The 11,641-nt window shown below is 41.5% G+C and overlaps 1 protein-coding gene and 1 long non-coding RNA gene across 2 annotated transcripts; one reads left to right on the top strand and one right to left on the bottom strand.

Annotated features, from left to right (window-relative positions):
• Positions 1-2,062: 2,062 nt before the first annotated feature.
• On the top strand, positions 2,063-5,038 carry LOC124271380. The gene is made up of 2 exons (XR_006897028.1): positions 2,063-2,522; positions 2,647-5,038. It is a non-coding gene; the product is annotated as an uncharacterized LOC124271380 (long non-coding RNA).
• Positions 5,039-9,124: 4,086 nt separating this feature from the next.
• On the bottom strand, positions 9,125-11,462 carry LOC124271330. Its single transcript, XM_046706424.1, has 2 exons — positions 11,276-11,462; positions 9,125-10,004 (listed from the first exon to the last, which is right to left on the bottom strand). The coding sequence occupies exons 1-2, from the start codon at positions 11,397-11,399 to the stop codon at positions 9,331-9,333; spliced, it is 798 nt and encodes a 265-aa protein (XP_046562380.1). The 5' UTR covers positions 11,400-11,462; the 3' UTR covers positions 9,125-9,330.
• Between the last annotated feature and the right edge of the window lie 179 nt (positions 11,463-11,641).

Below are 11,641 nucleotides of genomic sequence, written 5' to 3'. Positions count from 1 at the left end.
AGTTGTTCAACAAACCACAGAATCACACTGAATGATTAGATGCTAAACCATGCATGAAAATGTTGGCTATATTGCTGTACTTCAAAAATATTATTATCCCATCTGCCAGTTCTTTGCTGACCAAGATAAGTCTATTTGCGAAAAAAACCCAACTTTTTATGAATCTTGATGAAATTGTGTGCACAGTCATCTCAATAAAAGTATCTTCCCCAAAATATTCATGATAGCTGACTATTTTGTTCAGTATGTATTATGGGGCGGTGGGGTAGCCTAGTGGTTAAAGCGTTGGCTCGTCACGCCGAAGACCCGGGTTCGAATCCCCACATGGGTACAATGTGTGAAGCCCATTTTTGGTGTCCCCCGCCGTGATGTTGCTGGAATATTGCGAAAAGCGGCGTAAAACCAAACTCAGTCAGTCAGTCAGTCAGTCAGTATGTATTGACAAAGTTTACATGAATCCTAACCATTTTTTATGGACAATTTTGCTGGGTTAACCTCAGTCTTGTTCACTGCATCATAGTCCGGCACATGATTGGTGCCATCCTAAAAGACAGTCTAATGATTATTGTTGAAGTCATGTTTTGATATTGTTTTTATCGTTATAGCTGATAAAGAATCCGTGCAAATTTGTTAAAAATCTAGAAACTGTCTTAAAGTAATAATTGCATGAGGCTGCTGCATATCGCATAGAGCAAGTAGTCCACTGTAAACATTATCCATATAATTTGCATTTTTTTCCCTTTTGCAATAGCAAATGACTGCATTCTGAAACAAATAAGAATGTGTGTATTGCAATAATTTTCGACCAGGGCCTCCTTTGACAAAGCGCTAAGGTGATTTAAGTCACAAAGGTAACCTTAGTGCAATGTTAAAGAATGGTAGTTAAGGTTAACCTTAGTAAAGGTTGCATCATGAAAGGAGCCCCGGGCGAGTAGAAACTGTGTGAGCCATATAATGAAGAAAGTTTCATTGCTTGCAGGCTTTAGAGATTAGGTTGGAGTAATGTTGTTGACAATACTGACTAGAGTTGATGTTGTTGATCATAAGCGATAATCAACAAAAACACTAAAATTTCATGGCCAAGGACTGGTAATTTTTTGTAGACAGTAGAAGAGAATTTGGTCTTTGGTCTGCACCATTTTCTCCATTAACCCCATCCCCAAACACATGTAACATTTTTCACACAGGAAGGTATTTCTATATATTGCCATGAAAAATTGTTATGTATACCTTGTATGAATTATTTATTTGATCACGCATATGTAACCATGATTGTTGTGCTATAGTAACAAGCTGTGCAATGTGAATTGCATTTGGGAATGTTTTGGGCACAGAAGAGTTTGGTGATGCACATGTGATGGATGTTGATTTGGCATTAAGTGTTCACTATACATACAATTGGTAGTGTCGACTCGTGATATTTCATTGTCATGTTTGCTAGAAGTCCTTTTGAACATGCATGTGTGTCTTGGGCTGTATGGCTAAGGCAGTTGACAGATTTTCTCATTTTTATATGCTACAGTTATGATGTTCACTTTGCGCACAATGCATTTATGATCCTTACTTCAGCTTAAGTAGTGTTTCCAGGTCTGTCGGCTCCCTGTCAATTTGTTTCTAGGTTTGCCAGTGCCCTCTAGATGTGTTTCTAGGTTTATCAGCACCCCGTCTGTGTTTCTAGGTCCTGGGGTTGTCATCACCCTCTCGATGTGTGTCTAGGTCTGTCAGCACCCTCTTGATATGTGTCTAGGTCTGTCAGCACCCTCTTGATGTGTGTCTAGGTCTGTCAGCACCCTCTCGATATGTGTCTAGGTCTGTCAGCACCCTCTTGATGTGTGTCTAGGTCTGTCAGCACCCTCTTGATGTGTGTCTAGGTCTGTCAGCACCCTCTTGATGTGTTTCTAGGTCTGTCAGCACCCTCCTGATGTGTTTCTAGGTCTGTCAGCACCCTCCTGATGTGTTTCTAGGTCTGTCAACACCCTCCTGATGTGTTTCTAGGTCTGTCAACACCCTCCTGATGTGTTTCTAGGTCTGTCAGCACCCTCTTGATGTGTTTCTAGGTCTGTCAGCACCCTCTGGATGTGTTTCTAGGTCTGTCAGCACCCTCCTGATGTGTTTCTAGGTCTGTCAACACCCTCCTGATGTGTTTCTAGGTCTGTCAACACCCTCCTGATGTGTTTCTAGGTCTGTCAACACCCTCCTGATGTGTTTCTAGGTCTGCCAGCACCCTCCTGATGTGTTTCTAGGTCTGTCAACACCCTCCTGATGTGTTTCTAGGTCTGTCAGCACCCTCTTGATGTGTGTCTAGGTCTGTCAGCACCCTCCTGATATGTGTCCAGGTCTGTCAACACCCTCCTGATTTGTTTCTAGGTCTGTCAGCACCCTCCTGATGTGTTTCTATGTCTGTCAACACCCTCCTGATGTGTTTCTAGGTCTGTCAGCACCCTCTTGATATGTGTCTAGGTCTGTCAGCACCCTCTGGATGTGTTTCTAGGTCTGCCAGCACCCTCCTGATGTGTTTCTAGGTCTGTCAGCACCCTCTTGATATGTGTCTAGGTCTGTCAGCACCCTCTTGATATGTGTCCAGGTCTGTCAACACCCTCCTGATTTGTTTCTAGGTCTGTCAACACCCTCCTGATGTGTTTCTAGGTCTGTCAACACCCTCCTGATTTGTTTCCGGGTTTCTCATTATCCTGGCTGAAATATGGTACTGAACCAAGCTCACTCATGTCTCACTCATTTGGGAAATACTGACAACAAATTGTAACATGATTGTGATTGCCCACACTGGCTGGCCTCCACGAATTGTGCCCAATATGGCATAGACCAGTGTAAACAGTGGTTCTTACAGTGGTGTGGTGTGCATGTATCACTGTTATCACATCCATTTATGTTCAGATAGGGATGATAGTGGAAAAATGTGTACAGTGTTGGTTAAATATAGTCATATCTTGTCACTGACAATAGATTTTATATACCGGTAGGAGCGACTCAAATGCCCCCAACAATAGTCTATTGAGATCTAGGTGCTATGTGTTATTTTTTGTAAAGGACTTATATAATGGACACATGTTATTTTAGCTTTTCTGGTAGAAGTATATAGTGCTATATTGCCATCATTTCAGTGTATGCAAATATCATTATCCATCCATTGTATATATGTCATAAACCTCATGTGTAATTCCTACCAAGTTTTCATCTTTGAAATACCATCAAACTTTGAGATTGTAGACACAAGGCTTTGAGGGACATGTTGGGAAATATCCTTTGATATCTGTTATGACACACAGATAGTTTTGATGACTGGAGTGTTGGTTGCAGACATTATTATGCCAACTACATGATGTGGATCGGTTAATAATGATGTTGGTTGCATGGAACACTCTTTCGTTTCCTTCTGTCACAAATCCCACAGTAGTTTACAAGTTTGGACACTAACTAAGGAGCTGCGTTAAAGGCATGACCAGTGTCTCTTTTGTGAAGGTGCGTTCTCATGGTGAGACTTGTAGTAACAACTTGTAGCATACGACTTGTAGTAACAACCAAGATCGTAACGACTGCATTTGTGTACTTTTTAAGTCGCATACAACTTACATCTCACGATATTCTCACATATGACTGGATAACATGGAACCGTCGAGCGAAGAAGAAACGCTGACGTTAATGTCAGTCTTACATTTCGCAGGAAGACTGGATTCTTCGGCGGAACACGGCTGGAGCTTATCATTGCCTTTTTCGAGAACTTTATCAGGAAGATTCATGGTCACTGAAGAATTTTCTCCGTATGGATAAGTCAAATTTTGACATTTTGTTTTAGTCGTGTCTCGTACCTGTCACTCTGAGGTGGACACAGATTCTCCGCGATTTGATTGGTCCGACTTGTAGTAGGAATTAGGACAAATCCATGTATTACAACTCGGCTGCGACTAGTTTGCGACTTCAAATCGTTACGATTTGGGTGTTCTCATGTTGCAACTGTGTTGCATGCTTCAAGTTGTTGCTGCAAGCTGCACCCTGAGAACGCACCTTAATGAGAAATGTTTGGGGTTTTTAATGCCATGATCGAAATTGTCCGGTTAGATGAAGGCAATCAAAAATAGTCAAGGCTGGCAGACAATCCAATGACTGATTTCATGAGCATCGATCAACTCAACTGGGATACCATGACACACATCAACCATATCATCTAGCCAGACCACCCAATCCTGTCACTCACTTCTCATGGGTTGCGGAATACCAGTTTTAACTTGGATCTTCAGGAGTCTACCAGAAAAGAATTGGATGCAAAATGGATTGGGTGAACAATGCATCCTGAATTTTGGCTTGGATGGCAGTGACGTGGATTCTTTTCCCAACATCGACAAAATCTTATTGTGTTCTCACCCTCATGGAAGGCAATCTGACGAGAAACAATCAAACTAATTCAAACAAAATGTTGCCTGGTAACGGAATGGAATGAGTCACGGCCTTACTTGAATCCATTTCTTTTCCAGATTACTTGCAAATAATAGTGACAGTGTGTTCCCTTCAAAGAACCAAGCCCCTGACGATTGACAAAATGATTTGCCAAGTTCTTTATCTGTCATCATCATTGTTGTGTTTCTGGACTTGTCATGGCTACTGACAAACCCCGTGTCATATTTCATACTATTGTCTATTAAACTGTTAAAAGTCACTGTCATTTTAGTACAGCATATTGTGTGAGGTCCTTCTCCTTTGTTCGTTGTGGTCCTGTCTGTGTTAAAGGGGCGGTGGGGTAGCCTAGTGGTTAAAGCGTTGGCTCGTCACACCGAAGACCCGGGTTCGATTCTCCACATGGGTACTATGTGTGAAGCCCATTTCTGGTGTCCGCGGCCGTGATATTGCAGTAATATTGCTAAAAGCAGCGTAAAACCATACTCTCTCACTGTGTGTTAAATCTGTTCTGTACAAGTCCCTACGTGTTTACATTTGTATGCGTCTCATAGTGTTTATACATCGACATCTCATCATTGGTGCTTTAGCGCATATTTTACACAGCAAATAAATATACCCAACTGTTTTCATAGTTTGTGTTTCGTTTTATAAAATGTTTGCGTTGTTACTTTTGCCGGATACTAAACGCGAAGATCCGAGTTAGAACTGATCTTCAGTAACCCATGCTTGTCGTAAGAGGCGACTAACGGGATCGGGTGGTCAGGCTCGCTGACTTGGTTGACACATGTCATCGGTTCCCAATTGCGCAGATCGATGCTCATGCTGTTGATCACTGGATTGTCTGGTCCAGACTCGATTATATACAGACTGCCGCCATATAGCTGGAATATTGCTGTGTGCGGTGTGAAACTCAACTCACTCACTCATTCGTGGTATCAACACGTGTGTCTACACCTCAAGGTTATAATGACGTACATCACGGCTTGTCAGCTTAATGTGGCAGGAAAGGCGGAAGTGATGCAGATCCGAAGCCCCATTATATGGACAAAATATATACATATGTGTGTAATTTACACATAGAGTATATATAGTCACATGAGCGAAAACACGTTTACATATGTTCATGTCAGACAAAGGTTAACTTTATTTTACCATAAAATCAAGTATTTTCTAATCATTTGAGACACTGCTACGAGCAAGCTGGTCATTTTTGTTGTTGAGTTTTTAGCATGAATGTAAACATACTGACTGAGGCAACCATAGCTAATTCGTAAAAGGGGTCTGAGTATACCTACTGCGAGGAAGCTAGTGTGCGTGATGTGGACTTTTTTCCTCGAACAATTCAACTGGATTTCTAGATTATACATAATGAAAATTTCACATTATTTACGGCAACACGGATTAGCTAATAGCGCATTGCCGGGAAAGCCACATTCACACGACCACTCAACCATATCCATTGCCAGTTAAGCCACACCATTGTCAACTCCGTTTTTCTTAAATGTGGCTTTCCCGGGTTGTAACCGAGTTAAAAGAGAGACCCTGCAAGTATGGGATTATCGGATTACGTGAGGAAATGAATTTGTCTCAAAATTCTGGACTGGTTATTGTACTAAGTTGCGCAAGAGGACGGAACCCAGTCAGCAGGAAACGAGACTGTTGTGTAATCAATGTTTTGACTTGTTTTACCCGTGACCTCATAGCGTCCCCACGTGACCGGTAAACCCGAACAAATCCGTCATCCCCGATCATGGAATTTTACCCGTGACGTCAGAGAGTCCGGATAATTACATGTCCAAATATGGATGTGTAACTTCCATTGACAGGGTATAAATACGTTTACCATTCAGCTTACAGAATGGGGACGCTATGACGTCATCCTTCCGGTGACCTCAAAATTTTAGACTCAAGAGGCATATGTTCAACGAAATACAGAACCATGTACATATAATAAGTAAGTTACTAGTAATAGATTGGCCACCTTATGATCAAACTCAACAGAATCCCTCACATGAACCTCCTGTGCCAGAAAACATGGCTCTCTTGGCAAAGAATATAAAATGCTTATTTCGCAATTTGAAAAATTATCAACCCAGAATGTATCAACCGATTTCTCTCGTCATGCGAAAATGTCAATCCAGAATTTTTAATCCAATGTAATTTTGATAATTTTGTACCGCCAGTGTCGAGACCGTTTTCTCTTCCACATATCCCTGTGTGTTACGTAATCCACTTTGAGCGGCAGTCAGATGTTTAGAGTTATTTCATCAGTGTAAAACACCTCAGCAGAAATTGGCGAGATCATTCTACCGTTGTCAAGTAATATCGATCGACTCTCTTCCTTGACACCAGTAAAATATATGTATAGAAATGTCACAACATACTACACTGAATAAGTGAAAAGCATCTTGCCTTTATTGTAGGATTGAGAAACAAGTGACTGATGCAGATATAGTACACAAAATCAAATCTTACTGCAACATCGTCAACGTTTACCTATACAATGATGTGTTCATACTTCAAATGAGACGACTCCCGACAAATTAGATTAACATCTGTTATGGACACAGAAATAACACAGATGTTTCTGTACCCGTGGTGCAGAACGAATATATATTTGTGACAGTAATATCTTCAACAATTGCCTTGCCTGAAGAGTTATTAAATTACCACTATTGTCTCTCAATATGCCTTCAGCATGTGAAACATTTATGCAACAGTTTGTACCAACATACTCTATCACTGTCCTCAAACTAAACCTTCTCCTTTTTCTTTGTCCATTGGAACTGACATTGACCTTCAACTTGGCCAGTTTAAGGAGCTCCTGAAATGTCTTTTTTACGCCGTTGAGGTCCTTGGCACAAACATCCATGTACTTGGTTTTCCATTCTAGTCTGGCGAAACTTTCAGCACCAGTTTGCCCCGTGATTCTGTTATGAACTTCCGTGTCATTCTTGTTTCCAACCAAAAGGATCGGACATTTGTTGTTCCTCTTGATACGAATGATATCATCCCTGATCATGGCCACTGTCTCGAACGACGATTCATCGTCCAAAGAGAATACTAGAATAAATGCATCACCCGACTCAATTGCCATCCTTCTTCTTGTATCCACCTGGCGTGTCCACGATCTCCAGAGGCATTTGTCGTTCTTCCTCACCTATCAGAGTTGTCTGGGATTCAAGCTCAATGGTGAGCCAGTGTAAATCAAGAAATTCATTATGTAGGAACTGAGAGATGATGGCACTCTTCCCAACTCCAATAGCACCCAAAACAACGATCTTGAATGTTTCGTTGGTACTACCACTTGGCATGATTGAGATCAACTTTCAAAGGCGACTACTGCTTGTAGAGATGCAGATACTGTTGGGAGTCTTGTCTGAAGATACCTGGATCAGGTGTGAGGCTTTTATAGAAGAAGATGTTTAATAATAACTCTTATTTTTCACACGCCAGTCACGTAGAGAGTTCAAATTAAGCCTCTAACTGTACTAACTGGAGGCTCTGTTCATATGTTTGGCGCTACCTTTGTTGCCGAGCAATCACCAGTAATAGTATTGTGAACTTCTTTATTGCAATGAGTGCGACGTTTCGGTGTAGGTACTAAAACCGTTATCAAGCAAGTGATACCTACACCGAAACATCACACCCATTGCAATAAAGAAGTTAATGTGGCTTTTCCATCCTTACGAGGTACCCATTCACAGCTGGGTGGACTGGGACGCTTAGTCACAGTACTTTGTCCAACGCTTATCTGTACCCGCAACTAGGTGTTTGCACGTATTCATGTGGCCACCATCTGGTCATCTACCAACGGATTCGTGGGTTCTTTTAAGTGCACAGGGCTGTGTACTGTACACTAGGGGTTGTGACAACACTGAAAGAGTCTGCACACAAAGGTGACTCCAAGGTCCAGTAATAGTTGTTTAAGTTATAACAAGAGATGAAGTCTATTTAAGGTGGTCCTTATTATGACCATGATCATAACTCATCTCCGATGTTATACCGGCACATATTGCGCTAATACAATTGAGCAGGTGCGCTGTCATGACAAGTAGTTCGAAACAACCTGATAGGAAGAGAAGATACATTGTTCTGTTTGTTGTTTCACGCTGCACTCGGCAACGTTCCAGCTATATGACGGCGGTGTGAAAATAATCGAGTCTGGACCAGGCAATCCAGTGACTGACATCATGAGCATCGATCTACGAAAACGATGACATGTATCTCAACCAGTTCTAACCCGGTATATTGTGGAGATATTCTGACCCAGGGAAAAGTAGTAGATGAAATACAAATTATGTTCAAGTGTTTTAACACCGGTGACGTTGCTGAAACATTGGGGCATACGTGCTGAAAGGCTATATTGATAATACATGGCTGTGGTGAGATTCACTCCTATGATATCAGGTTCAAATGTTCAAATCCCATATTTTCCATCATGTTTCTGGATTTGTCAGCGTCTTGGGGAAAGGTCTGAGACTCTCTGTTAGTTAAAAACCAAGAGGTTCCCGACAACCAAATCTTTTAAGTTGAACCTCACGTCTGGCGAGGGTTGCTGGGGCCGCATTCGCACCAGGAATACCATGGCTTTCTAATTTAGCTACCTCTTAAGCATTGGTAACCCACCTACCGCTTGTTCTCATTCAGTTTTATTATCAGATAGGATCTCATTTCATTCCAGAAATAAAGAAGGCGAAACACTGCGACCTCTGACTTTATTATTATTTACCAGCGTACACGAGACTGTTAGTATATGTATGTCTGCATCACGAATCCTTCTGACACATGACAGTCTCTTGTCTCATTTGTAAATATCTATCTGTTATCAATTTATGTAATCTTCTTTGGCTTGAGATGTCAGGTTATTAGCTGAAAGTGACTGTACGTTTAGTTGAAGATGACTGTATGGGGAGTCTACTTTCCATAATTTATTTGTCCATGATATCCAACATAGCCTCCATGTCCATGATTGTGTTGACGACGGTTTCCACGGTGGTGTTCGTTTCCATGGTGGTGTTCACTTCCACGATGTGTTTGTAATACAGGTTGGGTTCTCTGTCTTCTGTAACTAGTCCACCAATCGTTATGTTGATGTTGAGGGCTGGGTCTCTGAGGTCCACGTCGTCTGTTTCCATTTCCTCTACTACTAAACAATGATTTCATTATACTCGACAAACCTTCACGTGTAAACTCTATTTGAGGATGTTGACCTCCCTCAGTTCCTGTATGATGATTGCGTCTACCATGACTGCTCATTCTCATATTTTTGTCCCGGGGTAACCTGCTCCTTGACCTTCTAAATTGTCGAGGGTCTGAGTCTTCGTCTTCACGCCCACGCTCTCCTTCGTCTTCAAGTCCATCCTCTCCTTCGTCTTCAAGTCCATCCTCTCCTTCGTCGTCAAGTCCACCCTCTCCTTCGTATTCGTCATCTGATTCTTCGGAAGTCACCGGTGTGCATGATCTTGTTTTCGTTTTTGTCTGTGGACAGGTGTCGCCTCCATCAACTAAGGACTGGGCCATTGTCTGCTGTTTAGTTCTTGGATAACACGCAGACCATTCCCCGGTATTTTCATATTCGCAAGACGAATCTGAAACACCGAAACTTATAAGGTGCCAAAGGAAACTGCAACCATGAGGGCCGAGTAAAATTTTTATAAATGAGCTACGTTCAAAAATGCATTAATTGGCTATTTTCTATTTTGTTGGAGAAAGGTTTTGTAGGAATTTTTCAGAATTAATCATATGAGAGCTACACATTAGCCTAAACGTAACATGACGCCAAAACTATACAGCCCCGATTACCTGGAAAAGCAGATTGTACTAGGTGCAACAGACAAAATAGCAGTTAAAACTACATCAGTGGATAAGTGAATATTAGGGATGACACAAGGTGTTTTCGCGAAAAGTGTAAGAATGTCCTGCAAGGCCGATAGTTCTCGATCGATATGAATTTCTTAAAAAGGCATATATGTTCCTGAAAAATATGTTGTACAATTTGCCAATTTCAAACTGCACATTGTGTGAGACTGTCGGAGGAGGAGGAGAAGGAGAAGGAGGAGGACTACTCTGAGCCACTCTAATGGTATCGGAACGTGTGTTGAGGAGATAGAGATACAGTACAACCAGAAATCATTGAGAATTTAAAGATTGTATTGTTTATATTTTTTTCACTCAGTACTTACGTATCAAATGTGAATATTAGCAGAACATAACTCCAGATTCAAAGACAGGTGAACAGTTGGTATTTTGTCAAGTCACCATGGGCAGCAATGCAGGCTTCAATGCGGCGGGGCATACTACTGATCAAAGAAGTTAGAAAGTCGTGGTCCATGCTGTCCCAATATCGGACCACCTCTTCTTTAATTTCAGCAATATTTGTCAGATTTTTCTTATTGACACTTTCCTTCATAAGTCACCAAACATTTTCTATTGGATTTAGGTCAGGGCTATATCTAATAATGTCATATCCACAAAATTCCATAGAACACGTGAGCAGATGGAAGTAAATGTCCCTCGAGAATATCTATGTACAGCTCACTGTTCATATTCCCTTCAAATACACAGAGGGGCGTTGCCCTTAACACAGATATGCCACCCCACACTACTGCATTGTTTATCACTGTGTATCCTGAACAGTTACTGACTCAATCTGGTAACTACTGCATTGTTTATCACTGTGTGTCATGAACAATTTCTGACTCAATCTGGGATTCACTGCATTGTGTATCACTGTGTGTCCTGAACAATAACTGAGACACTCTGGGATCCACTGCATCAGGACATGTTCTGAGCATTTATTGAGACAAACGACCGAGTGTGTCCGTGTTTTTGACCCTCTAAACTTTAGGACCATCCTCACCTTTGGATTCGTCCTTTGATTCTTCGTCAGTTTCTTCCTCATTTACTGATTCTGGTGTGCATGGCCTTGTTTTGGTTTTTGTCTGTGCACAGGTGTCTTCTCCATCAACTAAGAACTGAGCCATCGTCTGCTGCTTTGTTCTTGGATAACACACAGACCATTCGCCGGCGTCTTCATAGTAGCAAGACGAATCTGAAACACGGAGCCGATAATGTGCCAAAGAAATTGCAGCAACGACCTCGAGGAAAAGAGTGAAAAACATTAGCTTTTTGAATTGTCATTTTGTTTAAAGAAATGCTTTAAGGGGCTATTTTGTATTTCGTGTGAGTATTTCATAATCAGTTATATGAGAGCTACAGATTGGCA

This window comes from Haliotis rubra, unplaced genomic scaffold (genome assembly GCF_003918875.1).
Source record: "Haliotis rubra isolate DU_JTF1 unplaced genomic scaffold, ASM391887v1 Scf16, whole genome shotgun sequence".
Taxonomy (NCBI): Eukaryota; Metazoa; Mollusca; class Gastropoda; order Lepetellida; family Haliotidae; genus Haliotis; species Haliotis rubra.
Note: the sequence above shows the minus strand (reverse complement) of the source record. Positions and strands in the feature narration are given on the sequence as shown.

Excerpts from the sequence above, each read along its gene's own strand:
- LOC124271330 (XM_046706424.1), bottom strand. The coding sequence starts at position 11,399 with ATGGCTCAGTTCTTAGTTGATGGAGAAGACACCTGTGCACAGACAAAA. Across the intron at positions 10,005-11,275 it reads ATCAAAGGACGAATCCAAAG|ATTCGTCTTGCGAATATGAA; the intron begins GTGAGGATGGTC and ends TCGGTGTTTCAG.